The 21,115-nt window shown below is 40.2% G+C and overlaps 1 protein-coding gene across 8 annotated transcripts in view; it reads left to right on the top strand.

Annotated features, from left to right (window-relative positions):
• The window catches only part of LOC122553525 (ena/VASP-like protein), a 279,390-nt gene that overhangs the window by 166,086 nt on the left and 92,189 nt on the right, over nt 1-21,115 (top strand). For all 8 annotated transcript variants that reach the window (XM_043697429.1, XM_043697427.1, XM_043697425.1 and 5 more), the window contains 2 exons: nt 1,201-1,369; nt 15,727-15,904. In XM_043697429.1, the coding sequence (XP_043553364.1) occupies nt 1,235-1,369; nt 15,727-15,904 (313 nt within the window). In that variant the 5' untranslated portion in view covers nt 1,201-1,234. The remainder of the gene's footprint in view (nt 1-1,200; nt 1,370-15,726; nt 15,905-21,115) is intronic.

The following is a 21,115-nucleotide window of genomic DNA, read 5'->3' as shown; positions in this document are numbered from 1 at the left end:
AGCAGTGCTGAAGGGGAGTGCAGTCAGACAGGGCTGCATAGCTTCAATGCAGATTTTCAGCCTCTACCTCTCTTTTGTGTGCAGTTCTGCATTGGGAACGTTGTATAGGTGAACATAATAAAATGTCTACACTTTGACTTGAAAAATTGATAAACTGGCTTGCAGTGAAGTCATTAATAATAGAAAGAGTGGGCCCAATCTTATGTTTTTTTGAGCTAAGTGTCAATTTTGCTGAATTTCACAGCGGGTGCAAAAAGCAAGACAAGACAGAGTATCAAGGTAGGCCCGTAGTGAATGAGTGCTAATCGAGCAAGTAAATGACCTAATGATGCAACCTGGTCAATTGCATGGGCTGGGTGCATGTCCCTGAGCGTGAAACGTCCTTACCCCAAAGTGCAGCATTGAGGTACAGATGTACCATGAGGGTTCTTAGAGAGTAGCACAATCAGATGCTAATACCCATGGATGTGGGTGCAGGTGTCCAGTGCCCATGTCCATGCTCTGAACTGTCAGTGCTTTGTGTCCAGCATGGAGGTTCTTTGGAGCAAGTGACAAGTAAAGTCACCTGGTACCGCCTCTGACTTCCATGGCAAGAACTCTTAACATCCAGTTTGCTCTCAGAGCTTGCTTTAGACCCTTAGAAGATTCAACACAGTGACTTTCATGGTGTGTATTGTTTCTGATTAAAGGTATAGCAGCAACTGGATGCAGTTCAACAAAGAATTGATTTTAATGCTATGGTGTTGTGAAATAAAGTGAAAGAATGCAGTATTAATTGATGTTGACACAAGCCAGGAAAGATGATATTTTGTTCATAAACTGTTGATTGTTAATGTGCAAGCTTCATTTCATCCCGATGTGATGACAAGGTCATTGACTATGCAGAAACATAATGCATTCTGTTCTTGAAATATTTGCTTAAAAAGCCCTTTTAAACAAACCCATTTGACAGGGGGAATGATCTTCTTAAAGAAGCAGGGAAATATTCTGATATTTGACTGATTTACTGACCATTCCAAATACTTCATGGTAAAGTCTATTTGTTCTCTTATCACAGCCAAACAGTGGCATTACAGTTGTCATCTTTTACAGCTTATATTGAAATGTACTTAGGCTCCATTCCTAGATTTGTGCTCTTGTATATTGACATTTGTATGAGGGCTATTTCCTTAAATGGCTAATTGCCACCTTCTTTTTCAGTGAACAGAGCATCTGCCAAGCGCGGGCCTCGGTTATGGTCTATGATGATTCAAGCAAAAAGTGGGTCCCAGCCAAACCTGGACAACAAGGGTTCAGCAGAGTCAACATCTATCACAACACCTCTAATAATACCTTCCGAGTAGTTGGAATGAAACTACAGGACCAACAAGTAAGTAGAAAGTATGAACTAGCTTTGACAATTACCTTGTTGTTATGGTGAGGGTTGAGTCATGATCAAACAATCCTCTTTCAGTTTTCAGAATATTTAGGAACAAGGCATAGGTCTTTGCTTCCAATAGGCCATTTCCAACTGTAATGTCATGGATTGCACCTAATTTATTCAAACTGCTGAATGGATCTGCTGGCCTTAAGTGAACTGTCTACAAACATAAAATGCTATATTGCGTGTCCCTTTTCAGTGATGGTAATTGAGCAAAGGTTCTATGAAATCAATATTCGATTACAAGGTTCATTGTTCTGTCCATAATATTGTGTAAATTATTTAACTATCTTTGTATATACTTGTCCTTCTAACCTTCAGAACCCTGAACTTGTGCAACATAGAAAGAGATTATTTGGTTCATCGTATAGCACAGTGTTGTTCAACAATATCGGTCATTACTCACAGTTTTCACCTGAACGAAGATGCTTTAGAGGAGCAAATTACTGCAGGTACTCGAAGCTGTACTGAAAACAGAAAATGCTGCAAATCTCAGCGGGTCAGGCAGCACCTATGGAGAGAGAGCCAGCTAATGTTTTGAGGCTAAATGACTTTTCACCAGAGCTCACTATGCTTTAATTCAGCACCACTTGGTGTGATACCTTTCTGTCTTTCTCTTTCAGCAAAGTTACAATTTCCAGCTTGAGTTTTCCAGTGTTGTCAGATTGCTGGGGACATTGACACTTGCGACCGATTCTGTTCCCAAAATGTGATTGGATGCTGCTGGCTATTCGTAGGGATATGCCCTGTTACTGTTGTGCATTATTCATTGGGTTTACATTCTTCTGCTGTCCTGGAATGCAATGACATTTCCCGTCTCCACTCCACTATTAGTAAAGATAAGTGAGTGAGAAGTATGACAGGCTGCTGATCTCATTTGCTCAGACAACTTGCCTTATGGGCCTGCTGAAGATGAAAGTTCTAATGAATGCTGTTAGTGTTTCCATGGTGCTGAATTCCATCATTTTCTTCCATGTTGCATAGAATTTTAGCAGTAACCAAGGAAGTAAAGTAAACACAACAGAGAAAATTCACACTCTATGATTTCATCTTATTATGTTATTATTAAATGCACAAGAAAATTATAGTACATATGCCTACTGTGAGAATGAATATTAAGACCACATGCCTGATATATACATCTCCTACTCGTTACTTACTGATTCAAAAATGCAGTTACTCAGCTCTGCTCTGTCATCTCTTGAACATGGGCATGTGGCTGATGTACTGGTTACTGAAACCATCCAAAACTAAAACTACTGTTGTTCTGTCTCCCCATTGAGTTCTTTTCTAGATTAAAACAACACTAATTACTTTGACTGAGATTTATGCAAGAAACCCACCACTTTGAGGAGAAAATTCTTCTTATGACCCTTTTAAATTTTCTTTCCTCTGTTGGAAACACATTTGATTCTGTGAACCTCATCTCATTACTTTTTAAGTTTTGAATCTTGGAATCATCTGACATTTTAGAGTAGCACCCTTACTTTCCAAGTAAGGCATACAATAGCGAAATTTCTGTGCTGTTGACCTAAGGATATTCGGGGTAGGGGGTATTGTGCTGATGATCCAAAGGTGATCTTCCGGCTCTGTGATTTCATGAACTATGCTTTATAAACATAGCATCAATACCAACAATTTGAAAGCATTTTCTAGTTTAAAAAAAATTGTAGAAGAATGTCTGGCAATGATTCAACTGTAAACAATGACTTGATCTCTTTTGTCCAGTGGATATTACAAGGGCATCAACAAAATAAAGTGGAGCCTTCACATTCTTTTACAATGTTGTCATAATGTTGGCAGTAGCATACCCTTTTAAGTTCAAGTTCAATGAGAATTGTCAGTGTAAAAAGTTGAATATAGATTTCTTGGTCAAAATTAATTTTTTCACACAAAAATTTAAAGTTTTCTTCATTTGTAATGTTGGGCAGCAATATTTAGATGTGGATTGGTAAAGGTCATATTAACAAATTGCCCTCTATCTTTGTTTATACTAGCAGTTCTGGGATAACGTGCGTTTCAGCAGTGCGATTTGGCGATAATGTTGCTGAAGATTTAGGGGACGGTAGTTTGGAGAACGCTTATCTCCGTTGGCAATAGCATGATTCCAGGTGGGATCAGTTCCCGTGCTTCATTCTGCGCATGCACTGATGTGTGCGCCGAAATCTCCACACCGTTCTGCACATACTTCAGTGTTCTTGCCGTTCTGCGCATGTGTCGGTGTTCATGCATGTGTGACATCAGTGTAGGTCTTAGAGCTGTTCTGCGCATGCGCCAATGTCAATTGCCAACAGGGCAGCTTTCTGTGAGAGGTACTGGACAGAGAGCTGCTTTTTTTTGCATTGTACTGTGTTAAATTTACTTTTGTTTTGTTAATAAGTCTGATTTCAACCTTAATTTAGGCTGTGCTACACTTTGTGTTAGATTTTTGGATGATTTTTCAACAATCATGAGTAATATTTTTTGCTGATCTGCCCCAACCCCACTTTTCCCATAGGCCCCATTATTTCTATTAAGCAAAGTTTCACTGGAATGCAACTATGGTGGTTTGGTGAACAACCCAGGAGAAAGTGAGGATTGCAGATGCTGGAGATAAGAGTCGAGAGTGTGGTGCTGGAAAAACGCAGCAGCTCAGGCAGCATCTGAGGAGCAGGAGAACCAACATTTTGGGCAAAAGCCCTTCATCAGGAATGAGGATGGGAGCCTGGGGGTGGAGAGATAAATGGGAGGGGGCTGGGGCTGGGGGGGAAGGTAGCTGAGAGTGCAGTAGGTGGATGGAGGTGGGGTAAAGGTGGTAGGTTGGAGAGGAGGGTGGAGCGGATAGGTGGGAAGGAAGATGGACAGGCAGGACAGGTCATGAAGTGTAGCTGAGCTGGAAGGTTGGAACTGGGATAAGGTGGGGGGGAGGGGAAATGTGAAAGCTGGTGAAATCCACATTGATACCATGGGGTTGGAGGGTCCCGAGCCGGAAGTTCTTTCTCCCGGCGTTGGGTGGTAAGGAAGTGGTCATGGAGGAGACCCATGACCTGCATATCCTCGGCAGAGTGGGAAGGGGAATTAAGTTGAAACTTTATTGCTGGAACAGCACAGCAGGTCAGGCAGCATCCAGGGAACAGGAGATTCGACGTTTCGGGCACAGGCCCTTCCTCAGGAATGAGCAGAGAGTGTTCAGCAGGAGAAGATAAAAGGTAGGGAGGAGGGACTGGGAGGAGGGGCGTTGGAAATGTGATAGGTGGAAAGAGGTCAAGGTGAGGGTGATAGGTCGGAGGAGACTAACTATCCGTGATCCCAGTCTGGTTCACTGTGATCCTGACCTAATTAAATGTGATCCCAGTCTGCTTTACCGTGATCCTGACCTAACTATCCGTGATCCCAGTCTGGTTCACTGTGATCCTGACCTAATTAAATGTGATCCCAGTCTGCTTCACCGTGATCCTGACCTAAGGCCTTGGAGAGAAGTGAGGGGGGAGGTGTGGGCGCAAGTGTTGCACCTCCTGCGGTTGCAAAGGGGAAGGGGAATTAAAGTGTGCGGCCACAGGGCGGTAGGGTTGGTTGATGCGGGAGTACCGGAGATGTTCTCTGAAGCGCTATGGGATTTGGCATCCTATCTCCCCAATATAGACGAGACCGCATCAGGAGCAGCGGATACAGTAAATGACATGTGGAAGTGTAGGTGAAACTTTGATGGATGTGGAAGGCACCTTTGCAGCCTAGGATGGTAGTGAGGGGGAGGTATGGGCATAGGTGCAGTGGCAGGGGAAGGTGCCAGGAGGGGAGGCTGGGTTGTTGGGGGAACGTGGATCTTTTGAGGTAGTCGCAGAGGGAACAGTCTTTATGGAAAGCAGATAGGGGTGGGGAGGGAAATATATCTCAGGTGGTGGGGTCTGTTTGTAGGTGACGGAAATGGCAGCAGATGATGCGGTTTATCCAGAGCTTAGTGGGGTGTAAGGTGAGGACAGAAGGGGGGGGTTTCTGTCCTTGTTGCAGTTGGAGGGGTAGGGTTTGAAAGCAGAGGTGCAGGAAGTGGATGAGATGCGCTGGAGGGCATCATCAACCACATGGGAGGGGAAATTGCAGTCTTTAAAGAAGGAGACCATCTGTGATGGAACTGGTCCTCCTGATGCGGCGGAGGCAGAAGAATTGAGAATAAGGGATAGCATTTTGACAGGCTGGGAGGAGGTGTAATCCAAGTAGCTGTGGGAGTCGGTGGGTTTGTAGAAAATGTCAGTGTTGAGTCGGTCACCGTTGATGGAGATGGAGAGGTCCAGGAAAGGGAGGGATGTGACAGAGATGGTCCAGGTGAATTTAGACCAAAAGATGTAGGAGTAGAAGTAAGACCATTCAGCCCATTGAGTCCACTCCACCATTCAATCATGGCTGATAGGCATTTCAACTCCACTTACCTGCACTCTCCCCATAGCCCTTAATTCCTTGCGAGGTGAAGAATTTATCAATTTCTGCCTTGAAGACATTTAACGTCCCGGCCTCCACTGCGCTCCATGGCAATGAATTCCACAGGCCCACCACTCTCTGGCTGAAGAAATGTCTCCTCATTTCCATTTTAAATTGATCCCTTCTAATTTTAAGGCTGTGGCCACGGTCCTAGTCTCCCCGACTAACGGAAACAAATTCCCAGCATCCACCCTTTCTAAGCCATGCATTTTCTTGTAAATTTCTATTAGATCTCCCACAACTTTCTAAACTCTAATGAATACAATCCCAGGATCCTCAACCATTCATCGTATGTTAGGCCTACCATTCCAGGGATCATCCGTGTGAGTCTCCGCTGGACATGCTCCAGTGCCAGTATGTCCTTCCTGAGTTGTGGGGCCCAAAACTGGATACAGTATTCTAAATGAGGCATAACTAGAGCTTTATGAAGTCTCAGGAGCACATCGCTGCTTTTATATTCCAACCTTCTTGAGATAAATGACAACATTACATTTGCTTTCTTAACCACGGACTCAACCTGCAAGTCAACCTTTAGAGAGTCCTGGACAGCACTCCCAGATCCCTTTGTACTTTGGCTTTATGAATTTTCTCACTGATTAGAAAATAGTCCATGCCTGTATTCTTTTTGCCGAAGTGCAAGACCTCTCATTTGCTCACGTTGAATTTCATCAGCCATTTCCTGGATTACTCTCCTAAACTGTCTACATCTTTCTGCAGCCTCCCCACCTTTTCAGTACTACCTGTCTGTCCGCCTAACTTCATATCATCGGCAAACATTGCCAGAATGCCCCCAGTCCCTTCATCCAGATCATTAATATATAAAGTGAACAGCTGTGGACCCAACACTGAACCCTGCGGGACACCACTTGTCACTAGCTACCATTCTGAAAAAGAACCTTTTATCCAAACTCTCTGCTTCCTGTCAGACAGCCAATCTTCAAACCATGCCAGTAGCTCACCTCGAACACCACGGGCCCTCACCTTACTCAGCAGCTTCCCGCTGGGCACCTTTATCAAAGGTCTTTTGGAAGTCTAGATAAATAACATCCACTGGGTTTCCCTGATCTCACCTACTTGTGACATCTTCAAAGAATTCTAACAGGTTTGTCGGCACTACCTCCCCTTACTAAATCCATGCTGACTTGTTCTAATCCAAGCCTGCACTTCCAAGAATTTAGAAATTTCATCCTTAACATGCATTTAAGGTTGGGGTGGAATGTATTGGTGAAGTTGATGAATTGTTCAACCTCCTCAGACCTACCAGTTATTTGCTGAAAACTTGTGTTTTTATTGACTACCTCTCAAGTTGATTCGACAATTTTACAATTTTAGTAAACTGTTTAGAAGTAAAAGAGAGGTCAAAGGCTCAAGTTAGGTTTTTGAACTTATCTTCATGATTTTTCATAAATGTTACTGTAGAATCTGTGAAGTACATTATACAGTGGAATCTTACAATTTCACATTTATTATGGACCAGACCAGATCCCCTCAAAATATTTTAAGAAGGTAGCCTGGACCCTCAAATTTTCTTATTTTTAAAGACAAATGCAATGTGCCATGTTCTGGGTGCAATTTCAGTGGTCAAACTACTCAACATTAAGCAAAGCATAATTTATTTAAATGCTATAGTTGAAATACATCCAAAGAAAGAAAATTAACTCTATTAGAAAATGTAACAGAATAATAGATAGAGAACTACTACTAATTAACTGTTCCAATATAGTAACATCCATTAAACACACTCTTTGGCAAAAAGGCAGGTTCAGATTTGTCTCACAGACAATCCAGCAACAAAAAGAAACATAGCTGTAACCAAGAGAGGGAGAATGATCACTTCAATTTGAAGCCCACAACAGCAACTGCTTAAAGCTGAACCTAAAAACTAAAAAAAACTGAGAAATCCTCATCTGTGAGTGCTAGCCACACCCAGCCAGACTGCTTTTATTGTTCCAACTTTAAAAAAAAACCAAGACCTCACAAGCTGTTTACTCCAGTGGTTTTGGTAGACTGCTTGGAACGTCTCCTTACAACCTCTCTTCAAAACAAAACAGGACAAAATAAAGCTACAGCTTCAACATCACCACACATTAAAGGAAGAGATAATTGAAAATCTGAATAGTACATCATCAGGGATGAACAAATTATATTCCTGATTATTGTTCTGATTGCTTCTTGTTTCATTCCTCTGTAGCTGAACTCCTTTTTGTTTCTGATAGCATTGGAACAGCTATTGGGCATGATTGATGCTAATGCTGCCAATTTTAAAAGCAATATAAAAGAGTGTGGCAGTTTTGATGTGCCAGGGAGTATACTATACCAGCTCTTAGATTTATCCCGCAGTCCACCCCTCAGCACAGGAGCATGTTTTAATAGTTGAACTGTCGATATTTTTAATCAGCCTGTTTTAGCATGTCATGTCTAGGGCTAGTGGGACTTGAACCCAGACCTTCAAGCACAGTCCTTCAAAACTCCAGGCCCACTGTCTCACAAGAGCTCTGTAGATGGGATGTATACTGATGTCAAAATGACACTCAAGCTTTTCATGGGAGTGAGTGCTTCCTACAGTGCTATGCACCAAAACACCCAGGAAAATCCAATGTTTGCCATTTTGTCTGGTTGATAGACTATGCTAATAGGGAGAGTGAGGCAAGGCAAAGACAGGCCTGGGTGCTGCGAGGTAAGCATTAAAAGAGCGAGTGCTGAGAGCAAGTGAGCAGCCCTGTGTTGCAGCCTAGTGCAATCCATGAATTAGCTGGCTGTCCCTGTAACTTCGCAACAGCCTTTCAATACTCATTGCCAGAACACCCTGACTACAGGTGTGCATTTCCTAAGTATCCAGCAAGTGGATAGGAGATGTGCCATGAGGATCCTGAGGGGTTATCAATTATTGGATACTTGTATGAGAAGTGCCCATGTGGGTGCCCATGGGTCATGTCCTGAGGTGCTGTTGTGTGCTGAGTGATGAGCTAAAGTTGCTCGCTACCCATTCTGACTTCCATGTCAAGAATCTGCCCCATAACCTAGTACCTCATATTTTTTTAATCATTCAATAATTATCCTGGAATTCTAGCTATACGTTTCCTCTTACTAATGCTCTGATCCTATAACGTGCCATTAGATATAGCCACAGTTATTAGATTAGATTAGATTAGATTACTTACAGTGTGGAAACAGGCCCTTTGGCCAACAAGCCCACACCGCCCCGCCGAAGCGCAACCCACCCATACCCCTACATTTACCCCTTACCTAACACTACGGGCAATTTAGCATGGCCACTTCACCTGACCTACACATCTTTGGACTGTGGGAGGAAACCAGAGCACCCGGAGGAAACCCACGCAGACACGGGGAGAATGTGCAAACTCCACACAGTCAGTCGCCTGAGGCGGGAATTGAACCTGGGTCTCTGGCGCTGTGAGGCAGCAGTGCTAACCACTGTGCCACTGTGCCGCCCACTCCCACCGTGCCGCCCACATTAGTATTATCGACTACTTACTTGTAACAATAATTTGTTTTTGATAAATGGTACCCTCATGCGAAATAAGTGTACATCAACTCACAGCAATACAAAGCTATATACAGATGTTTAAAGCCTCCAGTGTCACCCAACATATCTCAGTTGTAAGATTCTGTAAGTGATCTGTTCCTGACTTTCTGCTGATTCTCTTATGTAACCAGCCTCAAAAGGTATGCATAGAGCAGTCAAGATTAATTCAGTACATACTCCTTCCTGTTTTTCCTGTGGCGGCACAGTTTCTCAGTGTTTAGCACTGCTGCCTCACAGTGCCAGAGACACAGGTTCAATTTCAGCCTTCAGCGACTGTTTGTCTGTGTAGAGTTTCACATTCTCCCCATATCTGTATGGGCTTTCTCCAAGTACTCTGGTTTCCTCCCACAGTCCAAAGATGTGCAGATCAGTTGGATCAGCAATGCTTAATTGCCCATGGTGTCCAACGATGTGCAGGATAGATGGGTTAGCCCTGGGAAATGCAGGGTTAGAGATATAGGATGGTTTTGGGTGGGATGCTTTTCGGAAGGGCAGTGTGGACTTAATAGGCTGAATGTCCTGCTTCCACACTGTAGGGATTAGAATTGGGAAAGGGCTAGAATTGGGAACTTGCTGTGCACAGAACTGTGAATGGCTATCCCATACCACAGTGCGTTGATGTTCAAAAGGCACCAGGCTATAATATCAGTAAGTACTGTGAAATATTTTACAAGAGGCAGAATTTTTGACAATGGGTAATACTTAAATGCTAAGAAAGTTGTTTGATGACTGACATTGGACAAGTTCTAAAAATAACTGTGCTGTTGAAACATGGATGGTCTGTCAAGTTGTTAATACATATTCAAAGCTTTTGCTATGTGAATGAGTCATTCGTCAATGATTAATGCAACAGACTATAAAACAAAAGGTCATGTTAACACATCCAAGTGCTACATAGCTTTCGAAAAAATAAGTGCTCGCTGTAAAAGCAAAACTACTTGTACTTAAAAGGAAGTTCAGAAATTAATGGAAAATGTGCTACATGGAACATGTTTGCTACTAAATGGAACTCACTTGAATGCAGTTTGAGACCATGGCAAATGGGGCAGAGTAGACCATACTGACCCTCTAGTCTTCTCTATTAATCAGTATGACCACAGAGAAATAAACTCTTCGTTACAACCAGTCCATGCTGAACATAATCCCAAACTAAACTCATCCCACCTGCCTGCTCCTGGCCCGTATCCCTACAAATCTTTCCTTTTTATGTATATACATTATAATTGTACACATATCCTCACTTCCTCAGGAAGTTCATTCTACACACGCAGCACCCTCTGTGTAAAACGTTTGCCTCTCATGTCTTTTTTTAAATCCCACTCCTCTCACCTTTAAAAATCTAACCCCTAGTCTTGAAATCCCCCTCCTAAGGAAATGACAACTACCATTAAGATCATCTATAACTCTCATTACTTTACAAACTTCTATAAGGTTACCTCTCAACATCCTACGCTCCAGTGAAAAAACTCACAGTCTTTCTTTATAATTCAGACCTTCGCTACCTGGCAACATCCTGGTAAATCTCTTATGAACCCTCTCCAGCTTAATATTATTCTTCCCATAACTGGGCAGGCAGAACTGGACACAGTATTCCAGAAGAGGCCTCAGCATTGTCCTGTACAACCTCAACATGATTTCGCAACACCTATTTCTCGATTCATTAAAAGAGCAAAAGCTGTCTAACTCAGCCTTAAATGTACTCAGTATTTGGAAGTTCCAAAGATTTCACAACACTTTGAAGAATTTTCTCCAACTTTCAGTCCTCGATGATTGACTCTTTATTCTGAGACTGTGTCCTAGTGTTCTTGATTCTCTAGTCAGGGGTGGCGATCAACTTTCTGGAGCTACTCTAACAAGTCCCATCAAAACCCTGTATGCTTCTATGTGACCACTTCTCATTCTTCTAAGTTCCAGAGAGTGTAGGTGCAGTCTATATAGCCTGTCAGTACTGGACAGTTCTCACATCTCAGCAGCACCTTCAGTGCAAGTATAATACTTTTTTTTAGGTAGAATCATAGAGATGCACAGCATAGAAAAAATCCCTTCAGTCCAACTCATCCATGCTGACCAGATATTCTAAATTACTATAGTTCCATTTGGCCCATATTCCTCCAAACCCTTTCTATTCTATGGAGATTAAAACTGCGGACAGTTTTCACCAATGCGTTATGTAAGACTCTCTTACTCCTTGTAATAAAGGCCAAAATACCATTTGCTGCTTTAATTATTTACTGAACCTGCATATTAACTTTTTATATTCCCTTTACAGTGAATACCCAAGTCTGTCTGAACAGCAGCATGTTCTAAAAAAAAGTCTGCTTTTCTATTGTTACCATCAAATGGAATAACCTCACACTTCCCCACTTTGTACTTCACCTGCTACCTCATTGCCCACACATATTATCTCCATGCCTTTGCAGCTTTTTTGTTTCCTCCTCACCATCTACAGTCTCACCAAGCTTTATATCATTGGCAAAATTGATCCATTACTTGGTCTTTTTGTCGAAGTTATTATTATACATGGATTCTGGATGAAGACCCTATCCTGATTGATGCTGGGGCTCTGTTTGAGACTTACCACTGATCTTTGCAGCATTCCATTTGCTACAACCTGCAAACTGGAAAATGTTCTGCATGTCCCAACTCTGTCTCTTTTTCATTAATAATCGTCTGTCCATGCTAATATTTAACTCCAAATCTATTAGCTTAAGCTTTGGAATGTTGCTTTATCAAATGTCTTTTGGAAATGCTAGTATTTACATCTACTGGTTCCTCTTTGTTTATCCCACTAGTTGCATTCTTAGAAAGGTCTTTAATGAATTTGTCAAACACAATATCTCTTCCATGAATGTATGTTGTATTTGACTCATCATGCTATGATTTTCTAAATGCACTGTTAAGAATTCCTTAACAATAGATGCCAGCATTTTCCTGACAACTGATGAAAGGCTCATTAGACTGTGGTTCTTTATGTTTTCCCACTCACATTTCTTGAATTGTGTGTTTACTATCTGCTAACTTCCAATCTGCCTGATCTGCTCTGGCATCTGGGGAATTGTTAAAACTGACAAGGAATGTACCTAATATCTCAGCAGCTACCTCTCTTGGTCTGTTGGGAAGTGGTTCATCAGGTCTGGAGGTTTCTTTGTTTTAATCTGTTAAAATTCTTGATACGTTCTTCTCCGCTGATAATTCACACATTAGTCACCATCCCCCATCCCCACCCCAACCCAGTTACTGTTTAGTTACGTAACTTGTGAATTCTACAATGAAGATAAGCTTACCTTATAACATTTGCTAAATGGCTCAGGGCATTTCTACATGCCCCATGATAAATTATTTCCTCTCTTCTAGAGAATGTTAACTTCAGCCATCCTACTTTTTACTTGCCTATAAGAGGTCTTTTCTGCTTTTGTGTTCCTGGCTTTTGTGTTTTTCTTTATTATCAACTTCTAATAACCCTGTGCAAGTTTCTGTGACTCATGTAATATTATAAGCCTCTTCTAATCTAATAGTATCCTTAACTTGGGGCAGCACGGTGGCTCAGTGGTTAGCACTGCTGCCTCACAGCACCAGGAACCCAGGTTCGATTCCAACTTTGGTCAACTGTCTGTGTGGAGTTTGCACATTCTCCCCATGTCTGCGTGGGTTTCCTCTGGGTGCTCCGGTTTCCTCCCACAGTCCAAAGATGTGCAGGTCAGGTGAATTGGCCATGCTAAATTGCCCAATGTGTTAGGTGCATTAGTCAGAGGGAAATGGATCTGGGTGGGTTACTCTCCGGAGGGTCAGTGTGGACTTGTTGGGCCGAAGGGCCTGTTTCCACACTGTAGGTAGGTAATCTAAAAACTTCCCTAATAGGCATCATCTAGTCAATTTATGTGAGTAAAGAAAGATCAAGAACAGGTCAGAGAAGGTAGTGAAGTCAGACATAGTTTTAAAGGAAGAAGTCCCTCTGGCCAATTTAATTTCATCCTTCAGAATACTATTTTATTGTCTTTCTATTAGTCTGTAGCTGTCACCTAAATGCTAAATCCAAGGCTCTGACCTTTCTCTTGGGAATCATTCATAGTTGATCCTTCCTAGTTGACGCTGAAGGGATGTTTTGCAGCGTTTGATATATACTTCCCTGTGGAGGCAAGAATGGCTGCTTGCACATACTGAAAGTAAGGTTCCCTGAGAAACATTGGACTTCAGAGGAGGAGAAGAGTATTTAGCCCTTCAAATCTCCTCCACAGTTTAATAAGATTATAGCTGATCTGGTTGTGGTCTCATCTCCATTTTCTTGTCTACATCCCATAACTTGCAGCATATTCTCAGATGCATTGTTGATGTCCTGATGCTTCTGGGACACATTGCTGTTTTAAAAATGAAAGCAGAGGAACCAGAAACTCTTTCACCTCTAATCAACTGCCTGTCATGGTCCTTGAGAATCTCCTTGAGGATGGACAAGGAGAACCAGATGATGGCTTTCAAACTGCAGATTGTTATGCCCCACAGCCTGCCATACATTAGTTCAATGCTATCAATTGCACTGATAGAAGACAGTAAATAACTTTTTTTAACTGAATAAATCTTTTTGACAATAATGTTTATTGCATCAGATATAATACCTTTTTATTCACTGTTTTGGCCAATTTTCTATTTCAGGAGAGTAGTCACCTGAGTTCAACCTTCTCTATTCTTGAAGGCAGTGGCAGGCACTATCATGGCTGTTGTCTACCTTCACAGAATGTACTTCGGAGTCAATTCCTGCCTGCTGGCAGCACTTAATGATTTTAATTGAGCACAACACTTGCTGGTGGCCTAATTAGGGTAACTACGTTCGAAGATGCCATCATCCAAATAATGCAAAAGTGGCACAGGATCAACATCCAGACTTTATCTGAATATTAGGGTTCTGATTCCAGATTGAAATTCAAGTCCTTGGTATCTATTATAAATTTGTGCACTTTTTAAATTATTTCTTAAAAGACTCAGTTATTTTTCAGGCTTTCAATGTTAAGAAACCTAAATGAGTTATATTTCTTATGCATTCCTGCCAAAAGCATTTGGTCGTTAGCTTTTCTTAAAAAGTTACATTTTTACCTCGTTCACAGCCATCTGGGGAATAGCTTTTCATTGAATGTTTCACGAAAAAGACAAAAATATGACTATTACTATATCTGATTATTTTAAAAGACTCTTTACAAACATTTAGAATCTGACTGCCAATTTTGACACCAATGAAAGAAGCTCTGTTTGTGCTGAAGTTCATTTTGCCTCGCCTGAGGGCTATGCAGAGTCAACTGTTTAAAGGTGCAGATTTCAAACACATACAGTGTAATAAATCACACAGCTATGACTTTCTTTTACTGACCCCAACATTGTTATCACATTTATTCGATCAATAACAAAGCAAAAAGTAGGATTTGAAACTGAAAATGACCAATTGAGGAATTATAAGAAAGCAACATTTCGACATTTGATTCTTTGATAACTAAGCTTTTGATACCAGCCTCTCCAATTCTCATGTAAATACTGTCGATGTGATCATATTTTTCTGAAGCTGAATTTTGTTGCTTCAGGCCAGACAACAAAAAACAGGACTCTGTTATGTTGGCAAACTGCTAAGTAGGAGTTTATATTAAACAATGTGGTGTTATATTTCCAAAGCCACTAGAATGCAATTTTCTCTTATCATTGGAGCTGGTGGAAGTTCATCTGTATGATCTATTCATATTTGATCTTTAAATTCTGTAGTTAGATCATTTTCTTTTAATAGCAAACGTTTTGGTCTGTATCTGAAATAAAGAACAGAATTTAGCACAGAGTAACTCTGAAAGTGTTACTGGGTCATGGAAATTAAAGTTTTGCTTGGCTTCATGAACAGCAAGATAATCCTAGAACTTTGATAGCCCACACATTATTAAACTTGGATCTTTGTTTAAAAGTCTTTAATATGATGTCTTTCCCAAGCATTTAATTCAAATTAACTTTTAAAATAGTTTATGATTTATTTGAAGTAGCTTGGCATAATGCCAAAAGTGTTAGAAAGTGAAGTGTCCTCACTTTAGCTTACAGGATTGTATCTATTCCACTTTCTAATATATTCCTGTAAATATTTGTAAATTTATGTGCAGCAAAAATACCCACATATCTTATGACAAGTATAAAACATTAATCTTTTGATACACGAGCCATCGATATTACTTTGACAGAACTTATTCACGTAACGTGTTTTCAATTTTGGAGAATAAACTAACAATGTATTATGTTCAGAATTAATGTATTATGTTTTTTCCTGATTTGATTTGCAATTTGCTTTTAGGTAGTCATAAACTACTCCATTGTGAAAGGACTGAAGTACAATCAGGCTACACCTACATTCCACCAATGGCGAGATGCTCGACAGGTCTACGGGTTAAACTTTGCAAGCAAGGAAGAAGCCACAACCTTTTCCAATGCAATGGCGTATGCTTTAAATGTGCTGAATTCACAAGATGGAGGTAAGAGCTGCTTTGCTCTTCTTTGCAATCACACACAGGTTCCTTCCATCTGCTATTGCTGTTGTCAGTCTCGTATGAACTGTGGACCTTGCAGAAACTGTGAGACAATAGTTTTTTTTAAGCAATTTCTGTCTTTATATTTTGTGCATGCTATTGTTTCACTTTTTTTAGCTCCTATTCAACTTTGTCACATTCAGAAAATAAACAATCAGTATTAGATTTATGGGTTTGGTTAGCTCAATTGGTTGGACAAATGGTTTACGATGCAGAGTGACACTAACAGCGTGGGTTCAATTCCCACATTAGCTGTGGTTACAATGAAGGACTCTCCTTTGCAACCTTGCCCCTCACCTGAGGAATGGTGACTCTCAGATTCACCACCAGTCATCTCTAATGAGACCTTGGAACTATGGTGTCTTTGCCTTTAATATTAGATCTACTGAAGAAAGCAAATTAAACGTGTAGGCCCAAAGTTTCTGCTTTGGGCATAACCATGATCCAAGGTGAAAATTATGTTCAAAATTGCTTTAGTTTTGAGAAGTATATATCTTTCTGTGATGAGAGCTGTATGACTTGTATAATTTTTTTAGAATTTGCATTTATATTGCATATGGGTGTTGGTTTATTTTTGTAAAAGGTATAAAAATTAATTAAGTTAATCTGTCTAGAACCGTGATTTAAAACCAGCAGAGAGCAGGTGACTGCAAAGACTCCTGGGAAGTTAATGGAAGTTTGTTGAGACTGATAGGAGAGAGAAAACAATAAGCCATTACCTCTAGCAGAATCTGTGTTGAGCAAACTTTTATCTTAATTTTGTTCAAAAGCTTTTGAATTCAGTTTGAGGGAGAATTGACATGTTTTTCCCTTTATTCATTCACAGGTTTTTGGTATCGCTGGCTAGACAGCATTTATTGCCCATCCCTAATTTGCCCAGAAGGCAGTTAAGTCAACCACATTGCTGTGGGTCTGGAGTGACATGTAGGCCAGATCAGCAGTTTCCTTCCCTAAGGGGCAGTAGTGAACCAGGTGGGTTTGTCCGACAATGGTCATCATTAGACCCCAATTCCAGATTTATTTTTTGTTGAATTCAAATTCTACCATTTGCCATGGAGAGATTTGAACCTGGGACCCCAGAACGTTATCTGCATCTCTGGATTAACAGTCCAGTGATAATGCCACTATGCCATTACCTTCCCCTGGGGTTGGAGGCAACAGTTGTCAGTCTGAGAAAAGGAGGTTGTTCAGAGCAGTTAAGGAATTAGTTACTGTGGTGAAAGTGTGTAATTTGTGAAACTTCCAGCTCAGAAATGCTTGGTTAGAACTCTGTAGATTATTAAAGGACTGAAGCAGTCTAAGCTCTCAGTTATGTGAGTATTCAAGGGAAAGACTTCACAGCTGACATGACAGGAATTGAGAAAAAAACTTCAGATTGGACAGGGAAGGAAAATGACTTGGATTTTGATTAACTTTAAAGTCTTTTATTGGAGAATAGTTAGGATTTTGGTTTGCTGTATGGGTTGAAATCTTTCATTTTGTGATACATTTTGTTTTTTTATTTCATTTTTTTTTTCTTTTGCATTGTAAGTTTCTATTATATTGTTAAAGCCAAACCTGCAGCCTTGTGTGCGGTGTTTCAGTGAAAGACTGCCATGTTAAGCTTTAATAAGAATCTATCAAGGCAAATTCCATTCCAGGATCTAACTTGACCACTAGTAACATCAGCCTGGATCATAAGATTTCCTCTTTTAGCTAAAACCTAAATGCTTCTTGCCAAACAAAATCTGTCATAAACAAATAATTCGGTAGCTCAGCAGGTAAGAATGAAATGTTTAAAAAATCCACAGAAGACTATTTATTGGTTTTATTGTTTTCTTTGTCATGTTAAAAAAGGTTAGTTAGAAAAATAAACAAAACAAAACCTTAGAAAGTGCCTATTAGTGACCTAAGATCATAAAATAGGAAAAACATTATTTGTACTTCAAATTCCACAATGTTTTAGGTTGTTCTGACCTGTTTTAAGTGGATTGGGCTGAAGATGTGACAGTGATAATGTTGTCAAGTTAACATTCCCAAAAACATTAGTTTGGTTCAGTGGCTTATCCACATAAAATTGAATCTAATGGTCAGTGGAAAGTTCTCACCCTCACTTCCTTCACCCTCCCTTTACCCAAACTCATTGACCATTCCCACTCCTTCACCCCCTTCAATCTCCATCCCCACCATACCTGTTCTTACCCACAACCTCCTAATATTCACCTACGCACTCCATTACAATCTTATAAATATAACTCACAAATCTTATAATTATATAGCTGAAAGTTCATACATCCATCCAAGTAAACAATTGGCAATGGTTTCATGGTCATCCTTAAACACTTCATTCCAAATTTTTATTGAATTCAAATTCTACCATAACAGGATTTGCATCTGGGTCCCCAGAACATTACCTGGATGTCTAGATTAATAGTTCAGCGGTAATATCACAAGACTGTTGTTTCCCCTAGGTTACGTTCCAGACTTGCCCCTTTCCTTTGCTGGTGAAAATTGTTAGAAACAGAAGCAGGACTTACATATTGCATCTCTTTCCTAACTCTGCCTCCATCATGAGGCCACAAGGTATTGGCCCTTGTGTATGCTGAGAAATTTTACAAACACTGCATGTCAAAATTAGAGGTTTGGTTTGTGACTCACTTCAACTGTACCTACAAAACATATCCACTCGTCTGTCCAGCCCAACTGACACATCAGCAATTTCTAGAGTGTCACAACACACACACACACACAAACTTCCTTGTCAAAGCAAAAAACAAAATTAGGGAAGAGAAATATGAAACATTCTCTTGTAACATCTTTGACAAATAAATGCAATGCAGAGAGCACTGTGATTCTGGTGCTTACATATAGTTCCTTTATATGAAGACGTCTTTTCATCACCAGAAAGCAATTCAGCTCTGGCTTCTGCATGTTAGCTTTCACCACATGATCCAACAGCCAGCACTACTGGGCCATAATTCTCTGTGGAAAGACCAACTTCTTTACATTTAACCTAGATCTGACTTTGCATATTGTAACCTGCTAAATTGGAAAGAACTGTCTCCAGAAACACAATATATTCCCTTTGTCATAGAAAAAACTCAATAAAATTATCAGTAATGTTCATTTCTCTGACGTCTGCAGTCCCAGCAATTGAAACCTGATAAACAAGCTAATTTCAAATTAGGATTTTCAGCTTTTGGTGCTTGTGAAAAGATCACTTACTTTTTAATAAGTCTACCCCTAGACTGAGTTAGGAACAATCTGGATCACAATCCAAAATAATCAGTTTGTTTTCTTTTTTGGAGCTGGATAAAACTGTGTGCAATATTGCTAACGCTAGTGTCAGCTAGATGGCAAAAGCTATCAAAATACAAGACAGTATCTTTAAAGAACAGTACAGCATGATTAGAAATGAAAATGAATGTGAAATCTGCTTTCATTGATAAATTCAATAGTCTCGTCATTGTGTTACCGCAAACAAGACTGGCAATTCATCATATCATATGACCGGAGGCACACCATTGCCACAGTTGGAAACTACAATGTTTACAAATTCATACAAATATTACAGTTCCCTTAATAATACCAGATGATCATCATTCAGCTGTGCATCAAAATTATTTTACTTTCAAAATATATCTATTGTTTTATGTAAACCAATGCATGACAACAGAATTGCAACATGAGTCTAATCACTCCTACTACAAACCAGGATTAGTGAAACATTACCCAGGGTTATTAGGGATATTTAGGGTAGATGGAGCAAATGATTTTTTTTTTAATGGCTTGTTCCTTTCCAGTCAGTAAGTGATGCATATATAATTAATGTGCTATTCCATATGTTTTAGTCATTAGCAGAACTAAAGAGTTATACTCTGGCTACTTTAAACTTTAGGATGGTGTATATATCAGGTGGTCAATCTGATATGATTTGTTTTATGCCTCGCTGAGGGTGGAAGATCTGCCTTTGGTGTAATTGAATCCCTGCTGTTGTTTTCAACTGTACATTATTGTTATAAGAGCAGTCGATCACTGCCATCTGATGGTCAAACAATGGACATGCACTTTTTATGAAAGATATTTTAGTGCACTGTTTGTAAGCATTTTCATTTTTGTGTTGTTATTGTTTGATTCACATTTTTCTCTTCTATTACATATGGGTTCAAGTTTTTCTTGGCAAGATTTTACAAAGATTTGACAATTTGACCTTTTGATCCTTTCTATTCTTTGTATTTCCATTAATTCTTTTGCTTATCAATATGAAGGTTAACAGTGTTAGCATATTTTTGCACTGGCATTTAAACTTAACATTGAGCACTCCCATGTCAGGATAATGACAGAGGTCTTAATTTCATTCCCGCATCAGCAGGAGGAATCCCAGTTCTGGGAATCCAACATTTAAAAATGGCTGCCCGTGTTACGAATTTTTGGTCAGAGGGTGAGTGGATAGGCTGGTTTGGGAGTTGACCTAGGTGACCCATAAGAAAACAAAGATGCTACCAGTTCCCAAGGTGGGCTGAGCAGAAAGACTGCTCGGGTTCTCCAATGTTGGAGCCAACGTTTTTAACAATTAAAACATAAATCATCTGGTCACCCTCACATATCCCCAATGCCCGTCCATGCCACCATATGCCCTTTTCCTATCCTCAAGGCTGCTTTCCAGCTACCCTGTACCACATTTGCAATATCATAGTCTTTTGTTGTGCTGTGCCCATCTCCCTATCTCCTTAGACCCTCCTACACCTTGTGCTACTCAATAACTCAAGTCATTCCCAAGGCCCTGAATAACTGCTGTTCATAACCCCCTAGTCACTTCCTTCAGTAACTCATGAGAAAACTTCAGGAGACATGCTGACTATGTCTATTGATAATGTCACTACTGGACAAAAAGCAGTCTCATTGATGACAAAATACATTGAAATTCCTTAAACCGGTCCCTAATAAAGACAAACATCTCACTTAACTGTTTAAACTTGAAGTGCTCAATTCATTATGTCAACAAATATTTCCTTTCAATAAATAATTTTGAGCTGTCCATCAAATTAATTACTTGATAGGCTCCTCATGTGAAAATTATAGTTTGGAAGTTTAATAATGTAGCACAGACCCCATGATAGTTTGATGTGAACAGTCATTCTGAAATACTATTTTTTAATTCCACACATTTTCTTTGAC

The sequence above is a fragment of the Chiloscyllium plagiosum genome, chromosome 10 (assembly GCF_004010195.1).
Source record: "Chiloscyllium plagiosum isolate BGI_BamShark_2017 chromosome 10, ASM401019v2, whole genome shotgun sequence".
In the NCBI taxonomy this organism is placed as follows: domain Eukaryota; kingdom Metazoa; phylum Chordata; class Chondrichthyes; order Orectolobiformes; family Hemiscylliidae; genus Chiloscyllium; species Chiloscyllium plagiosum.
Note: the sequence above shows the minus strand (reverse complement) of the source record. Positions and strands in the feature narration are given on the sequence as shown.